The 19125-nt window shown below is 37.1% G+C and overlaps 1 protein-coding gene across 2 annotated transcripts in view; it reads left to right on the top strand.

Moving 5' to 3' along the window:
• Nucleotides 1-17623, top strand: part of LOC125864492 (probable LRR receptor-like serine/threonine-protein kinase At1g06840) — a 96775-nt gene extending 79152 nt beyond the window's left edge. For both annotated transcript variants that reach the window (XM_049544517.1, XM_049544516.1), the window contains exons 11-22: nucleotides 364-432; nucleotides 667-735; nucleotides 978-1049; nucleotides 1170-1256; nucleotides 1700-1768; nucleotides 6786-7300; nucleotides 8140-8298; nucleotides 9020-9303; nucleotides 10187-10238; nucleotides 10598-10842; nucleotides 14757-14891; nucleotides 17139-17623. In XM_049544517.1, coding sequence (XP_049400474.1) covers nucleotides 364-432; nucleotides 667-735; nucleotides 978-1049; nucleotides 1170-1256; nucleotides 1700-1768; nucleotides 6786-7300; nucleotides 8140-8298; nucleotides 9020-9303; nucleotides 10187-10238; nucleotides 10598-10842; nucleotides 14757-14891; nucleotides 17139-17468 — 2086 coding nt within the window. In that variant the 3' untranslated portion in view covers nucleotides 17469-17623. The remainder of the gene's footprint in view (nucleotides 1-363; nucleotides 433-666; nucleotides 736-977; nucleotides 1050-1169; nucleotides 1257-1699; nucleotides 1769-6785; nucleotides 7301-8139; nucleotides 8299-9019; nucleotides 9304-10186; nucleotides 10239-10597; nucleotides 10843-14756; nucleotides 14892-17138) is intronic.
• Nucleotides 17624-19125: the final 1502 nt, after the last annotated feature.

Here is a 19125-nt window from a genome sequence, read left to right as displayed (position 1 = left end):
CCCAAACTTTGATCAGAAAACAAGTCCCCAGTGAACAGTCAGAAATATATATATTCTCCCTTGTGATGTGACCTTTTCAGGCGCTAGAATTACAAAAGAGGATAACCAAAAAGTTTTCTCCATATTACATCAATGTACTCCCAATAAGGGTTTCCCACCCCCTTCCTCACAATAAATGAGAGGCTACAGCAGTATTTTCATTCTTTGGCAGTGACCTTTTGACATAACATGGAGCAACAATCTAAGACTGACGAAGGAACTCAATACTAATTTACTATATTATGAAGCTTATTGTGGTCATTCTATGATTATATTCACCATTCTTTAATTAATATTCTGCATATTATTTCATCAAACCTGCAGGAGTCTTAGGAACTGCAACTTGCAAGGAACAGTTCCTGACCTGAGCACAATACCAGGCCTTCGGTACTTGTAAGCATACTTCATTGAGAAATTCCTCTGTCCAATTAAACCACATTTTGAAGCTTATGTTCTTGTTGTTATGACCTCAAATAATGTTGATATCTGCTAAATTTTGCTTAATAGTTCTTATATACCAGATGAAGTTGAACTCGTCTGCCATTCAATTTGCTTTGAAAACTTGAAAGATAGACAGTTAAATTTACAACCAATGACAATGCATCTGATGCCAATTTCTCATGTCAGGGACCTTAGCAGAAACCAACTCACGGGAAATATACCTTCCAATAAGCTGTCTGATAATATCCAAACCATGTAAGATTCTGGTAAAATATTAAACTGCTTAAATCTTTACTGGGTAATACAGCCAACTTTTAATCTCACTCCCTTCTTCTTCTCCCCTCCCCCTCCCCTACTCTCTATCAGTATTTGTGGGTAGGTGGTCTAATTGAATTACTGTCTTAACATAAACTCCTTTCTTTTTGATGTTTGAGTAACTCAGTCTTGGTAATATCAGACTCTCGATAGTGAAGTAACTACTTTGATGATGATTGCAGCATTCTGTCAGGAAACATACTTAATGGTTCTATTCCTTTGAGCTTTTCTGCCCTTCCAAATCTGCAAAGGCTGTAAGGAGCTTCATTTGCTCAATCTTTGTTTCTTGATCCTCAGGTTATTTCAAATTTCATTTCGATACTATAATAGCTGCAGTATTGACACTTCCTTTCCTAAAATTATTTTTCTTGTAGGTCACTCAACAATAATAGGTTAAGTGGTTTTGTGCCAACTACCATTTGGGAGAATAAGACATTGTCCTCAACTGCAAAACTTAGATTGTAAGAGTATCATTTGTTCATTTTCCTCTTAACAGTACTTTATTTTTCATTTTTGTGCTGTATACTGCCCCACAATCGATTGTCTATATAAAGTTGTTAACCATAAGATATAGATAAAACCTTTTTGTAGAGAATCAACCAAAATTTATGTGTCAATTTCAGTTTGATAGCTATTCAGTGCACAAGTAGTTTTGGATAGACAAAGAAGTATCCAGGAAAATAAGTACAGATATGGAATAATGTGTCTATTGGCAACAAGGTTTTTCTATCTCTATACAGTTAAAGTACAACAAGGGATAATGTGTCTGGTGTTTTGTTTTGCTAGAGGTAATATAGCATGTATACTTTACTCTTACTAAACCATGCCATGTTTGACTAGAAGTGGCCCTCATATGTTAACACCTCAGATTTCTCGGCTGATCCAGTTGATCTCCTTTGTGCAGGAACCTTCAACGTAATTTACTCTCAGATATTTCAGGGATTCTTGATCCTCCTCCAAATGTCGATATCATGTAAGACCATATTTCTGCTAGTCTTGAACATACATATTTGTGTTACTTTCAGTTCTCAGCTTTTATATTTACTAGTTCTTGGACACGTACAATGCATGTGTATTCCATACTAATTAATACAAATGAAAAGAAAACTCCAAGTAGAAAATGAAAGTTCTAAGGAGAAAATATACCGTGCAGTAGGCTCTGTTATTACCCTTCAGTATTCTATTTTGAATATAGGTAACTACTTTTATATATAAAGTTGGGTGCCATTATATCTTGAATAATGAAATTGAAGTAGTTCTGGAAATCATAAGAGAGAAAATCATTTGAAAAAGAAAAGAGAAAAGCAAACCCACAGTATCAACAATCTTATATCCAGTTATTGCAAGAAGAAGTTGCAAAAACTTTTCTACTATAGATCATCCAATTGCCATAAGTACGAATGTCTAATCCAAATACCACAATGTTTGTTTATTCATAATAGTTGAAAAGAAAAATGAGTTGCCCAGTCTTCGAAAGCAAAGCAGAAAATAAGATGACAAAATGCATGGCAACCAAAATTAAATTCATACAAGTGCATATGAATTAAATTTCATGTGACACTAAAATTCATGGCTGATTTTGTTTAAAACTGTCAAGACCCTAAAATCCCAAGCTGTGATGGCACCTACCCAAATCCCGTAGGTGATTCAATTACAATACTAGATCCATTTTAGCAATTTAAACCGTGGAATTAAAGGGAAACCAGTAAACAAGGCAAAAGCAAGCGTTGCAGGAAATACACGATACACCACCCAAAACCTGGTGTCACAAGTACAAGAGCAAAGAAAAGTAGGATTACAATTCTCAATAAGTACTATGACTGTCCAAAAAGGAAAGATAGAAATAAATAAAAGGAATGGAGTCAGGTGTCTCGGAACCAAGCAGCTCACCCCGAATACTCCAATCTATCACCAATTAGATGCAAGATAACCTATCACTAATACTCAGAACAAAATCTGCACTCAAACGGTGCAAAAAACAAGGGTGAGTATGAGAAACATGTGTACTCAGCAGCATCGTCGATCGACCCTAAATGAAGCAATAACGAGGGTTGGTTATACCATGCTTACCTTCACACTTCTCAATAACCATATCAATAACAAGTGTAAAGAATCCAAACAGTTAAATGAACAAGGTAGTTACAATTATCAGAATTCATCAAGTCAGGCAAGTAAGCTTCAGATAATGTCAACCAAACAGGTAAGAATCACTATGAAGTATGATAACCAATGCCATGCAAGTGATGTGAGATGAGATGCAATGCAATGGCCAATGCACCAGTACACACACTCCTGCGGTAGGTAGTCAGGACCCATGGAGGACTCGCGAGATCCATATACTGCCCCCACAATCTGGTCTGTAGACCCATCGGGTAAAATAGTATCATCACTCCATCTAGAATCCGGTCTATTAGACCCATCTGATAATCACTGTATCATCATTTCATCCGGAATTTGGTCTTTTAAACCCATCAGACTAACCATATGATTCATCAAGTATATAATGCATGAGACATCATATGAAAGCATGATAGAATCCTAGAGTTATGGAATACATGAATAGATAAAATGCCTTTCAGCCAGTTCATACTTCAATTTAAAAATAATAGTGAGTTATGAATATCAGATGGTCATACAAGCCATGTATCAACTAAAAGCTCAATTAGTCATGTTCTTACCCACTGTTATCATAAAAAAAAATTGATGGGTAAAAGTTTTTATTAATATGGTACCAAGATAGCACAGGACTAAGCACAAAGCTACAACATCTCCACAATCATACTACATATTCCCCCCTAAAAGAACCAAAAAAACCAAATATTGGTCCGTCCTATCTAAAGTACTACTATAACACCAAAAAAACAAGTTTTTGATACATTGATTTTTTACTCTAGCAATCTACGGTCTTTTTCCCTCAAAGCATGTCTTGTTCCTTTCCAGCCAAACAGTCCAAAATATGCAAATGGGAATGGTCCTCCATATCTGTTTCGCTCTTCCCTTTACTCTTTGAGTGTGCCAAACTTCCAACAGACTATTGATCCTGTGATTTAACCAGAGACACACTCATAATGTTCAGAAACGAGAAACTGCAATGTAGGAACAAGTGCTCAACTGTTTCCTGCTTCCTGTTGCAAAAAAACATCTGCTGCACATGGAATAGCCTCTCCTTTGCAGGTTATTTTGGTTTAAACAAGCATCCCTTGTGTCACGCCCCGAGCTACCCCCGAGACGCGGACACGGGACCTAGGACCACAAGTGATCCCAAGCTAACACTGCTGGCATGATCATGAGCATACTAAAGAAAATAAACTGATGCGGAAGCTAATTCATAAATAAATCTTAAAAGATGGAGAATACTCATATACTATAACTGAATATATCAAATCTGAGAGTTTAATACAAAAAAAATATCAAACTCAAAATACTAAGCTGAATCTAACTATGTCTGAAATAAGTCTCTAAACTGACTAGAATGTTGGGACATGCCCCAACTAGGTCTAGCAAAACTGAAACTAAAGACTAAAAGCGATAAAGATAAACATGTCACTAGTCCTCGAAGAATGAGGACTCACCACTGATGCTGCTGAACTGGAGATCGGGAATCGATCTAAGCGCGATCTGGATGCTGAGAACCTGAACCTACATCACGAGAAGATGTAGCGCACGTATGCGTCAGTACTTGAGAGGTACTGAGCATGCATGATAGAGTAAAGCTGAAATAACATATAATTGAACAAAGCAATAAAGCAATGAAACAATCTTAACATGATATAGATACTGAAAATACTGAATACTGAGCTAACTGAATGCAATAACCAATTTATAACATGCTGAGACTGAATACTGAATATACTGATAAATGGTCAATGCAATAGAATCTGACTGAACTGTGGGAGCTACTAATAACCGACATAAAACCACATGAGCTAAATGTAGAGTCCGATGTATACGCCCCATCGAGAGGACCCAATATACCCTGCCAGAGGTATAGAGGCAGGCTAGCGTGATCACTAAACTGATGTTGCCCACAGACGGGACTTATATCTACGTGGCTCGTAGTTCTGGGACTATACGGGTACGCTGAACCCTAGTCCAACTCGGTATTATGCTACTCCCAATGAATTAAGTAGTTAACTGGTTATGACTGAATTTCTGTGAATACTGGATAGCTCGAACTGAACATGCAAACTGAGAATGCAACAATTAATCTGATAATAATGCATTCATAAACTGAGGCATGTAAAACTGAATACTGAAATATCTGACCTAGCATGTGTAATTCAAGAACTGAAGAAATACATAGCTAGGGTTCCGAAATTCATGCGATAAACTGAGCAATAACATGATAATTTGATTTGGAACATTTAAATAACTAATTCATGATGATCTGCTGTAATTCTAGAAACCCTAGGTCTGTTCATAATCATGGAATCAAAAATATGACTGAATTCTAGGGACCTAATGGGCAAAAGGAACCCACTAGTGAAATCCCACATACCTGGTGACGAATTCCACGGAGAAATCTTTCGATTTCGGGGCTGGAACTGAAGGAACCTTGCTGCGTTCTTGAACTAGGGTTCTTGACTTCTCTTCTCCTTTTAGCGTTCTAATTTTCTAAGTTTTGATTAATGATTTTGACTAAGGTAAGTTCTAGTTATGTTTCTAGGTTTAAACTGATTAAAATCTCATGATTTTGGGTCTAAACGACGTATCTTAGGGGTTAAACGAAATAGGAAAAGACCAAAAGATCCCTGACTTAGCTGCTGTCGGAGTGACTGACGGACTAGACTGACGGGCCGTCATTCAATCGACGGTCCGTCGATTGGATCCGTAGGTCGAGTCTGCCCGATAGGGCTTCACTAAAACGAGCATAACTTTTTACTCGGAGGTCAGAATTTAGCAAACTCGGTGGCGTTGGAAAGATAATTCAATTATCTATCTAACCATAGGTCATGGAATACATAATTTATTTTGTGCTAAGAGTTATGACCATCTGAAGTTGACCCATCAGAATTTTCAGCTAACTGGCTTTTGACCCTCATCTACGGTCAGACCTATGGACCGTGGATCTATTGACGGTCCGTGCTGGTCGACTGTAGTTTGTGTCAGAGACTGGGTAAATGAGGTCTCGATCCACGGACACAGACCACGGACCGTGGTCTGATCTACGAACCGTGGGTCTGTCCGTGAGTCGAGACTTAGCCAATTTTTCTGAGCTTGGCTGGGGAGGGGTTGCAGTGGTGAACCACGGACCACCAGCATAGGCCGTGGTCTGACCTACGGTCCGTGGATGGTGACCGTAAGTTGCACCTGCAACTTCTCAAAATCTGCATTTTGGTCTGTTTCGAATACGGGGTGTTACACCTAGCTTCTAACCAACCAAAGCAGGCTGCTTTCAAAGGTGCCTTGGTTCTCCAGATCATTTTCCAGGGCCAGTAAGGAATACCCTGATTATTCTGCTGTAGAAACATTTTAGAAGAACTTTTGATTGAAAATAATTTATCCCTGTTATGGACCCAACTAACACATCTGTTTTGTCTCAATCAATTAAGCATGTGTTCAGTTGTTGCATCAGTTGACAGAAACTTTCTACTTCTCTATCATTCAAGTTTCTCCTGATAGTAATATGCCAGCCTGAGTTTCATGGAAATTTAACAGGTTACATAACGAAGAATCAACAAGTTTTTCATTATGATGGAGCCAGTATACATTTGCTTTTATGATTAATTCTAAAAACAAATTGCTCAACTTCTATCTCGGTTAAATGTGTTCTAGCTTCATCTGATAGCTTATGCATGTTTGTGTGCAGCTGTGTGTGCCATAATTGGTGGTTGCACAAATTACATTAATAATGTGATGGGGTTAACCCATTTCCTGATATTTTAACTTGCAAATATTTTCAATGGCATAAAGTTCCGGCTCTTCTTATCACTCTTTGAAATTTCTGATTAAGCATTCATCAAATTATGACACTGAATAATAACTTTCAGGCTTTATGGAAATCCTGTATGTGGAAATGCAAATGAGCGTCAGATCACCCAGTTTTGTAAATCAAAAGATGGAGATGAAGAGTATGGAGTCTTTAACAATCCCATTCCAAGTTGTGCAGCCCATCAGCCTTGCAACAGTTATTCCGAACATGTCCCAACATTAGCGGATGGCTGCTTTTGTGCAGCACCTTTTGGAGTTGGTTTTCTTTTAAGAAGCCCTAGCTTTTCAGACTTTCCGCCACATCACAGTGACTTTGAGCAGTGGATAAAAGACAGTGTTAACTTGAATATTTATCAAATATACATTCATTCTGTTGCATGGCAAAGCGGTCCTAGGCTTAGGACGTTTTTGAAATTTTTCCCTCCACGTATAAATGATTCCAATGATTTTGCCAAATTTAATGACAGTGAGATAGTACGGATCGCAAACGTATTTGCCACCTTTAATCTTACTGGAAGTGATGTCTTTGGCCCATATGACCTGCTCAATTTCACTGCCATGGGATATAGTTCTGGTATGTCTCCAAACCCATTGTGTTTTGCATAAGTAGGATATAATCTTTAATGTTATTCACAGATCAGATTGATTAAATGTGGACATTTTCAGTTGTAGTTGTGTAATGATTTCCTGAGGAATTTAAAGTAAAACCAAATTGAATCAAGAAAAAAAAATGTGAATCTCGTGTGCCCGTATGATTTTTTTTCTTTTATTCTTGCTGATTCTTGAATATAATTATTATGATTATTATTAATGTCGTTTATCTTTACTGGTCATGCTCAGATAAAAACTCTCTTTCCCGTTGTGCTCCATTTCATTTCTGAAAATGTCTATTTATATCATCTATCTTGTGATATGGAACACAGTTTCTTCCTGTTGTCGTTGAAGTATGCGAGTAAGAAAATTCAATGAAATGGTTTAGAGACCCATGCATTATTGAAGCTTAACATCCTCATAGACATGCTAACCTGACAGAGATGCTAGTGATTCTTAGATACTTTTGACTACATTACTATAAGCTCTTAATTAAGTAAAATCTACAGACCCATTCAGAAACTCAAGAGGAATTTCCTACTATTGTTTTATTTTTGATGTAAAGAAGAATTTTTTTATTAATGATACAGAATCTGCTTAAAGAAGCATTATAGAATCTTTGTAAGAAGAACAAAGATCTACTTTTTTATTTTTGTATTCTGTAAAGATGTTTCACAACAGAGTCTTTGTCCTGAATATATATATCTTTGTTACCTCTCTCAAAAAAATATGCTACCATATAAGAGAGACAATAACTTGCTCTGTTCTTGTCATTCTTCCTGCTTACTCAAGATCAAATTCTGAAAATGTTCCTTCTTGCAGCCCTTTTTCCCCCGTTGGGAGGAGGAAGCAGAGTAAACAGAGGCACCGTGGTTGGAATTGTCTTTGGATCCTTATGTGCTGCAGCTGTGCTACTTATGGCCATAAGATTTGTGTTTCTTAAAATGCGTCGAAGGTTCCATGTTTCAAAAGATCAATCATGTGAGTTAATCTTCAGTTATCGTATGTGACTTTGCCTCAGCTATGGGGAGTTTCTTCTCCATTTCTTTCACTCACCCCCATTAGGACCTGCTGGTTAAGTAGTCAATAGACTTAACTTTTCTTGGATATTCTTATGAATCACCAAAAATGAGGCCGTGAAACCACTTTTTTTGAGCGGTTCAAGCATATGACGCAAACTTCACACCTTATAATTTCCGATTTCCAGCTTCTGTAGAACAGAAAGATGCCAATAACCATTCTTTTTCTTCTTTACTGTTATTTTCTTGTTTAAATTGTCTATTTAATCAAGAAATAACACAGAATTGTCAACCATCTTTTTTGTATGTGGCAAATTATCTTTCTTAGTACGCTTGTTTGTAATTTAACTATGATATTGCTTGATGTTTACTTTAAGTTTCTTTTTAGGAGAGTCTGGGGCTTTAATTCCTCACATGGCCAGAGAATTTTACGGGTTTTATGGAAAGTTTGTGCATATTGCATTTTACAATAAGCTCTCCACCAATGCCCCATCACCCCTAAAACAAAAAAGTGGAAAAGAAATAAATAGAAAGTGTGCTGGGCATGTAACTTTTTATGACAACTTTTCATGCTAATGTTTTCAATGAATATCTAACTTTGAGTAATTGAACCTTCTTTGTCATTAATCTCTACCCAAGACAACGTGGAACTCATAGTAATGTTCCTTTCATTTCTTTTGTAGTGCAAAAATTTCCAATGCAAATAGAAGGTGTTAAGGCATTGGGTTTTAAGGAATTAGAGGCAGCAACTAACAGTTTTAGTAGTACAACTATAATTGGTCAAGGAGGCTATGGAAAGGTCTACAAAGGCATTTTGGCAGAGGGCACAATAGTGGCAATAAAACGTGCACAGCAAGGCTCATTACAGGGGGAAAAAGAGTTCTATACTGAGATAGAATTACTGTCACGTTTGCATCACCGAAATCTGGTTTCTTTGGTGGGATACTGTAATGAAGGAATTGAACAAGTAAGATTCTCCAAACTGGAAAAATAATACACAATACATTATATATATATATATATATATATAAATATATATTCTTATGGTGATCGTCTCAGTTCAATAGTCAACTTCTGATTGCCCAGTTCTGGTTGAACACTGTTACAAAATGTATATAGACATCATTTTAGTAGTATACATAGGCATATTTTAGCTAGTAGATATGTAGGAATCCCTCATAATTAGATAGCAGATTTGTAGGAATCCCTCTTTATTTTCTTTCCTAAATTAGCACCAAGTATATTGTATTTATATCTAGCTTATCTATTGGAATAAGAAATCAACTTCTATTCGATTACAAACACCTAGGCCAAAATTAAAATTTGTGCCTTGTTGATCATTTTGAATGCCTCGCTGCCAGTGTGCAGAAGCAATCAAGCATAGCATCAATCACCTTCTACAATTTAGAGAAATCTATTTGATATCAATCCAGATGCTAATGAAATGACAAGCATCGCATAAATGATAGTTAAATTGCAGCGCAAAGTTCATAGACTTAGCTGATTCTTCTGTTAAAGTAAACTCAAGCAAAAATCTTCTGAGATAGTATTTTCGTCATATATCTTTTTCTGTCAACAATTTTTATCACATGTTAAGTGATCCAATTTGTGAGCAAATCCAATCTACAGTGCTTAGATCACTAAATATTAAGTTCAACCAGCAGTCCCATCTATGTGCCACTCATCAGTTACATCCCTCATACTTGCGTACATACTCTGGTTGCATTAGTGAAATGCATGTCTTCTGAAAAATTAATCAAATTAAGAAACAGATGGAATGATAAGAAAGGATATTAAGTTTTGTAGTTTTCTGTTCTACTTTTGTAATAGTTGGGTTCATGTGCATGCAGATGTTGGTGTATGAGTTCATGCCAAATGGTTCCTTACATGATCTTCTCTCTGGTATGTGATGTATCCTTCCTTCGCCTATGGTGTCATTTGACTTCCTTTTGTTAGAATCAAGCACATTTATTCTCCTTTTTTCACTTTTTCTTCTGGTGTTCTTTATTTTTATCCAAAAAAGAGGGTGAAAGATGTCCCTCTAGTAAAATGTGCTTGGATACATGAAAGTAAATCTAATTTCTCAGAGATCGTTTTTTTTCTGAAGTTTTTACTTCATTTTGACTCCTGAACTCCGATGGTCAGTTTCCTACTTTCTTCACTTGTGTGATGAGGTCATCAACATGTTTATCACGTGGAACCTTATATTCTTAATTGTAATCATGTGTTAGTAAGATTATTAAAGATCTTTATTTTTACAGCTAGATATGAGCAACGTCTGAGTCTTGAAACAAGGTTATACATTGCTTTAGGTGCTGCCAGGGGCATCCTCTACCTCCATTCTGAAGCTGATCCTCCAATAATCCATCGTGATATCAAGCCAAATAACATACTGTTGGACTCCAAGTTCACCGCAAAAGTTTCTGATTTTGGAATCTCAAGGCTTGCACCATTACCTGATGCTGAAACAAGTGGAAATGTATCAACTGTTGTGAAAGGAACTCCTGTAAGGCTTTACTCGTCTTATATGTTGAAGCCTGCAATAGAAAATCGCATTGCAATAAGACCTGCAACTTAAGCAATCTAGGTAGCATGACCACAGACCAGGACTAGATATTCTTCAAAATCAATGATAAAAATGGCTGAGAATAGGGAGAACTTTTCTATATTCATTCTAACATATGCATGAAATTGTCTCATTAAATGGATCAAATCTCCTATCAAAATAATATTTTTTTTGAAACTGGTACCTCAGCATTAAGGACATGCTGGACACCATCAAAAAATGTTAGATAAAAAAAACAACTAGAAAAGAAGATACTTACAGAGATCTTAATAAATCTACAAACTGATCTATATCCTCTAAACCTACTTCTTTACACCAAAAGTAGAAAGATATTATACAATTCCATTTGACTTTCTGGATGGAATTGGATCTATCTTCATAACACCTCCCATTTCTCTCTCTCCAAACTGTCCACCAGATGCATTGTGGGATGATCCTCCACCACTTCTTTTGACTTTTGCTGCCTCCTCTTTTCATCCAGCAACTAAGCAAATCTGCAGTATGCTCCTGCATAGTCCAACTTGTCTTTGTTATTAGTTATGTTGAGAAATAGAGACCAAAGTTGTGCTGTAAAAGTGTAGTGCAAAAATAGATGACTGTTTGTTTCATTTGTCTCATTGCATAAGAAGCACCTGAAAACTATGATGGCCCCTTTTTTCTTCAAAACTTCTTGTGTCAGGCATGTTCTTTTAACCACCAACCAAGTAAAGCATTTTACCTTGGTTGGGGATGGACTATTCCATTAGTTTCTCCATATTTTTGGTTGCCCTCTACACTGTACCCTTTCTTCCATTTTATAAACCCTTTAACAGAGAATTGCCCATCAATATTGTGTTTCCATCTTAACGTATCTGGTTCAGCAGTAGTGCCATTGAAATCATCAGTCCTATTTAGCAAATCGGCTACTCTATCAATCTCCCAGTCATTTAGCAATCTCCTGAAGAATAAGTTCCATCCTTTTGCACCCCACGTATCATAAATGGTGCCATCTGGGTTGTTGCTTAGAATAAACAGGTCTGGAAAAATCTCCATTAATGGACTTTGCTCCTTCCAAGCATCCTTCCAGAATTTTATTCTTTTCCCATCTCCCAACTCTCTTCTGCAAGTTCCCTTCCAATTTGGGCCATAGAGCTCTAATGGTCTTCCAGACTCCAACTCCATAAGTATCAGTGCTCACATTGGTACACCGGTTGAGTTCACCAAACTTGTGTCTAATTACCTCCCTCCATAATGCATGATCCTCACTATTGTATCTCCAGAGCCATTTCATCAATAAACTATTGTTTTGTGCTCTCAGATTTCTGATGCCCAAACCACCTTGTTCTCTACTGTGCATTGTTGTTTGCCAATTGACTAGTTTATATCCTTTGCCCTCTTTACAGCCATGCCACAGAAAATCCCTCCTAAGTCTGTCCAGCTTTTTCATAACTTTGGGAGGTATGGGAAATAGAGACATTACATACGTAGGAAGTGCATCAAGTACAGAGTTGATAAGGATGAGCCTCCCTGCTAGTGATATGTACTGTGCCTTCCACCTAGCCAATCTTTTTCCAGTTTTCTCTATTATTCCATCCCAAATTTCCCCGGCCTTGTGTTCACTGCCCAGAGGCATACCAAGGTATGTAGTTGGCAATCAACAGTGTGATATATTCATCTTCTTAAGCAATTCAATAATGGGTGGTTGACCTTCTTCCACCCTTTCGAGTGTTCCCCACCTCCATCGATCATTGCAGAATTTAAACTTGAGTCCACATCTCACAGTAAAAATTGATGGACAAAACAATTGTCTTAAAAAAATGTTTTTCAGTGACATGCTTAAGACACATTTTAAAGGTCGTTACTGTTGAGTCCCACATTGGTCGGTGGGAGGCAAATTTGTCTCCATATATTGTCTTGGACAATCTTCCACTCATGAGTTAGCTTTTGGGGTTTAGTTAGGCCCAAAATACATTTCTTTATCATGGTATCAGAGCTAAGCCAAGCTCACAAGTCAACACACAAGGCTCTTAGGAATGGTGCCTTGAGTGCTCAATCGGCACAGATGTCTTTATCATTCCCACAGATAGCCGGCAGGGTATAATCGGTCCATACACCGAGCCTCCAACACTTGTTGGGAGCCCAATGCTCACCTTAAAGATGTGCACCGCCCATAGAGTTTCCTAACTCATATGGATACCATAGACACTCCTTAGAGATGCCTAGGCAGGCCCTTGAGGATCCCCCTCAAGGTTGCTCACTTGGTACGGCTTTATGACAGCACCCACGGGGGAGGTTGGCTGAGCATGCAACACATCTTCCCCTTTTTTTATGCTTTAAAGAAATAAGTCACACTGGATGATATGTTTTGGTCAGAGAATCATAATGGGTATTTGTTATTGATCCGAACTCCAAAGGACATCGTTTGTTCCTAAAGACTTGTCTTGACATCCTTCACACCTCCATGAAGTTTCACACCTCCATTGACTTTTTATTTTTAGTTAAGAGAATGCCCATATATATATATATATATTGCCACTTTGATATGTTCATTAATGATTTAATTGTTAGTTGACTTTTTATTTTTAGTTAAGAGAATGCCCTTACACCGACCCGAAGAACCGAACTTTTGAAAAAATAACACCGACACCGAACCGAAGAACCGAATTAGTTCGGTTCGGTTTGGTTTTCCGGTATTTATGTCCACCCCTACCCACAACTGCACGTCTAGGCCAACAGGCTCTCAAGGCTGAATCCAAGCCAACCTCACAAGTGAACACACGAGGCTCTTAACAGCGGTGCATGGAGTGCTTATTCGGCATGAAGGTCTTTATCATTCCCACAGATAGCCCGCAGGGCATAATCTGTCCATACATGGAGCCTCCAGCACTCATTGGGCGTCAACGCTATCTCTGAGGTTGTGCACGCCCATAGAGTTTCCTAATGCGTATGGGTACCTTGGACACTACTTAGAGATACCTAGGCAGGCCTTTGAGGATCCCCTTTTATCATGGTATCGGAGCCAACCCACCCAATGCTTGTTCACCCGATGTTGGCCCCCACCTTACAGTGTCCATGCTCCAGATGTCCAATCCTGGCAATCTGGGGGGTAGGGGAGTTTCACATCGGTTGATGGGAGGAAAATTTGTCTCCTTACATGGTTTTCGGAAATCCTCCCCTCATGAGATAGCTTTTTGGGGTTGAGTTAAGCCCAAGGTACATTTCTTTAGCAGTTACATACATGTATCTGACGGTCTGTCCTGTATGGTAACAATCTAAAATCACGTTTCTCAAAATCTGGCGATTAAATCTTAGTATTTCCCAAAGCAAATATTTGCCATGGTTAAGACTTCTTGTTTACGGTCAATAGTAAATTTGAATATTCACTCCAGCTGAATGCTTTATGGAATGAAACCCATATGGGTTTGACAGGGAAAATATTGAACCTGTGGAAATGTCTTGTAAACTCAAAATATCATGCCTCATTGATTTTAGAGTCAAACATCAGTCACTGTTATTTGTGATTAACAATGAGTAAATTATGATTTTCAGATATCTACCAGTTTATTCTTAACTAATCAAAGTTCGATTCAATCATCAAGTTACACTAATGAATCTAATATATAGGAACCAGTATAATCTGGGGATGATCTTGTTCAAAATCTCTCTGTCTATGTATCTCTCTCTCATACACACACACTTGCTTGATTGTTTTTGCCTTCTTGACTTCCCTCTTGAGAATTTATTATCTGAAGTTTGATCATGAATACACACTATGATCCCCTAGTATATCAATATTGCTTTTTACCTTCTCAATTATTTTTCTCTTTGCTTCTCCAAAGATAGCTGATAGTTGCCAAAATTTGACACTTGTGTAGGGCTACCTTGATCCTGAGTACTTCTTTACTCACAAGTTGACAGAGAAAAGTGATGTTTATAGCCTTGGTATTGTGTTTCTGGAGCTTTTAACAGGGATGCGACCTATTTCTCATGGAAGGAACATCGTCCGGGAGGTACTTGCTTGTTTTTTCCCCTAAGTTATCTAAGTGTTGCACTTTGTTCATGAAGACAGAAATCTTCAAGGGAACATTAGATAGTTCTTCTAGATATATTCAGTGTCTGCTAATGGATCTGAACTAAAGCAGTAGAGGGCATTTGGCATTTGCTTTCACAAGTTTCAGTTCTTTTATCGCTTTAATAAGAACCTCAAATTCCAATGTGATCTATTTTATGAAATTGAGATACAGCATACGAATCAATATAGTTGCTGGGTCCTTAGAACTTTTTTTTTGAAACTGGTAACATTTGAATTGATATTAGTACTTAGGTAGTACCGGAAGAACCATATTTACAACAGAGTAAGGCAAAAAGAAACTGATCCCGACTCTAGATGGACCCTAAAACATCTAAAATTGACTCAATCTCATTAGAGTAAACATTTGTACACCAAAAGAAGAACAACAAAATACATTAAGTATAATCTCCTGGACATTGTTGCTCCTGTTTTAAAAACATCTGTCATTCCTCTCACTCCATATAATACACCAAATGCAGGCAGGAATAATCATCCATTTGTCTCTGTTTCTAGCTCCAAATCCTGTTTCCTCCCAACTGATAAGAGTATCATCAATCTTACTAGGCATTATCCATGAGATGCCTCTGAGATTAAGGAAAATCTGCCACAGTTGGTCAGTGACTTCGCAGTGTAGGAAAAGATGTCTAACATCCTTTCCACACAAAGGGCATTTGTTAAACAGTGGAATTCCCCTCTTTGCCACATTGTCAAGAGTCAAAGTAACCTCATTAGCTAAAAGCCAAGTGAAACATGCCACTTTGTGTGGCACTTTGCCTTTCCAAATGTGCTTCACTTAATAATCTGAACTCTAGTTTAGTTTGTCAGCTTGTGTCCCTCTTTCACCTTATATATTCCTTTGCTATGCTCATTCCACCATAAGCAGTCCTCTCCTCTTTGTAGTCCTTGAAAGTTCTCCAGAAACTTGTACAAATCAGTCACTCTTGGAATGTCCCAATCGTTTAAATGTCTTCCGAGGACAAATCCCTGCCATGTCATGTCCACATTTCAGCAACTGTCTAGTGTTGATGTTGACCCAAAGCAAAGATGTCAGGAAATAAGCTTTGTAAACTATCAGGACCCATCCATTTGTCTAACCAAGAAAGTGTCTTGTTGCCATTATATACCTTGATAGTAGATTGACTTTTAAGGAATGGCCAGAAGAGCCTGATGGATCTCAAAAGACTAACACCATAAGGGATAGTGACTTCTTTAGTTACCCAATTGTCCAGCTCCCCATACTTTTTCTTGATGACATTACACCATAAAGCTTGAGTCTCCTGTGGGTATCTCAATAGCCATTTCACCTTAACAACTTTGCTCTGGTCCTTAAGGTTCTTGATGCCTGATCTACCTTGCCTTTTGCTTCGGATAATATTCTTTCATTTGACCTAGTGGTAACCTTTTTTCTCCTTGTTGCCTGGCCACAGAAAATTTCTCCTGATTTTATCCAACCTTTGAACCACTGTATGAGGTAACTGAAATAGTGACAACATGTAAGTCTGTTGAGCATCTAGGATAAAGTTTATCAAAGTTGGTCTACCTCCCAGTGACAAATAATGTGATCTCCATCTGGACAATCTCTTCTCACACTTCTCCAAAATTGGGTTCCAGATATCTATGGATCTTGGCTTTGCTCCCAAAGACATGCCAAGATATATTGATGGCAATGCGCCTACCACTCCTCCCAGAATTTGTGATAGATGCTCCACTCCGTATTGGGGACCAAATTAATTGGAGAAAGGTTAGTAATGAAGTAGAGAAAGCTGTTATGGCCCAACCCTTATTTCTTACTGTAGAATGCTTAGGGATGAGTTCCCAAAGTTGGATGCGTTGACATAAAATGTTATGACAGCTAGAAATTGAGATCAGCACTAATAACATGTCCATTGTCTTAATAGTATCCAGTAGGTGTTTGACCTAAATGAAAATGGTGAAGTCCTCAATGTTTAAGCTGATCCACAACTAGTACTAGCTCACCAGCCTAGAAGACGAGAAATGGGAGAAAATTAGAGTTCGAGATCAACACCTATGTGAATCAGACATTTTGAATTAAAGCTCAAACTATTTAGAAGTTTGAGGAAAAACTACAGTCAAAGAAAAAACTGTTGAACTCTCCAAATAGTTAAAGTGTCATTCTTTTTGGGAACGGAGGGAGTAAGAAAAGTTACTTTTGTACTAATGACAGGTGAATGCAGCATGCCAATCAGGGATGATGTCTTCTATAATAGACAAGAGTATAGGTCCATATTCCTCAGATTGTGTCAAGAAATTCCTGGATTTGGCCGTGAAGTGTTCACTGGATGAACAACAGGACAGACCGTTTATGCTGGAGGTGGTGAGAGAGTTAGAGAACATAACTTGCATGCTTCCAGCAATTGACAATAATAATATTGCACCCGATTTAGATGTTTCCACATCACCAACTTCAGCTTATTCCAGACACACTACAACCTACACGACCATGGAAGGAATTGAGCTTGTGAGCGGTGTCATTCCCTCCATCAGGCCTCGTTGATGTTTTTAAGGGCTTGCTATATACCCTTCATTTACCAACATGTTAATGGTCAAAATTCTGAAGTATTAGAAGTTCAGTATTAGTAAGTCTGAGGTATGTAAATATATATATGCAGTTTGAATCAATACTGAGAGGATAAAAAGACTTGCTTGTATATATTGGTTATAAAAAAAAAGACTTGTATATATGTTGTTGTTCCATTCAGAAGAGAAGTGATTTTATCATTTCATGTAAGAGTTTTTTTAAATGAATACAGAAAACAGTTTGTTTGTAGTAATCAATTACTGAAAATATTACCAAAAGAATGTGTTCTAAAATCTCATGTTATTGAACTGTTTTATTCATCATTTTTATTTTTATTTTGTTTTAGAAATACGATAGATTTAACGTCTAATTATTTATTACACAACAATAACATACCCGGTTTAATTATTTATTACACATAATATGAAAATGATAAGGTCCTACTATATTCTTTTAGGGAGAACTCAGATAAGTACTACTCATACACATACATTGCAATAATATGACCAATTTTAACTTTGCAAATCTGTAGCCCAAAAACATTAGGCCTGGGTTCGGAAACGAGGATTTTCTGTTGTTCTTTTTCAAATATTCAAGTGCAAAGTTGGATGATTTTCCATTTTTCTCCTTCATGTTCGTATACGTTCTTATTCTAGCTATAAAATTTTTTTTAGCAAATCCATAAATAATACAATTTGAAAATTTTTTTTTTTTTAAATCTTGTCCAAGTTCCAAATGGAACAAAATCAAAGAGGAAAATTAAAAAAAATTGTTGCAACTTCGTGATTTGGAGAGAGATTAACAAGGAAAGTCGATTAATACATAGATTGTACGAGAAAAAGTAAGAAAAACATACCAAAGATGGTTTTTAGCATCATATGTAGAGTACATGTATAATGTATAACTTTGTATAAATTTGTATAAATAATACAATACAGAAAAAATATATATTGCATAAATACACAATTATTCACGCATTATAACTTTGTATATTTATATATGGAAACTAGATTTCATCTTCAACTTTGTTTTTCAACTAGTATGATTTTCAAGATCAACTTTTGTCAAACATTCAAACTCCATCGACATAGCATATTCTAGAGTCAAGGAACTGCAAGTTTTTTCAATAATTAAAATTTCATCAAATAGTTGTAGAGTAATATTTTCCACATCTCATTCTTGTAGTTAGTTATGAAATCCTTTTCATTGTTCTCCATCATTTGTTCTCATTGAACTTTTGTTTAAATTTCTCATCGACTCATGAAGAACTGATTCTGTCATATTTGGAAATAGCACTTCTATTTCTCATTTTGTGGTGCCATTAAAGCTTGCACCAAACTCTAACCACTTCATACTCCTGCTTTCAAGTTCAATCATCCTCTTGAAGAATATGGTATTATAGTCATGAAGACATTGAACTTTATCATAGACTCCAATCTTCACACTTCCTTTTAGAGAGAATTTTCTGAAAATTAGAGGTCTAATTGTGTCGATTTGGGGTCGACTTTTCAGGAATCAACCAACAATTGCTCCTTTACACTGACTTGCTTGTACTAAAAAAAATTACACAAGCATACCAAATTATTGCAGAGGGGAAAACATGTCGAAAACAACTAAGGCAGCAGAAAGATGA

The sequence above is a fragment of the Solanum stenotomum genome, chromosome 5 (assembly GCF_019186545.1).
Source record: "Solanum stenotomum isolate F172 chromosome 5, ASM1918654v1, whole genome shotgun sequence".
Lineage (NCBI taxonomy): Eukaryota > Viridiplantae > Streptophyta > Magnoliopsida > Solanales > Solanaceae > Solanum > Solanum stenotomum.
Note: the sequence above shows the minus strand (reverse complement) of the source record. Positions and strands in the feature narration are given on the sequence as shown.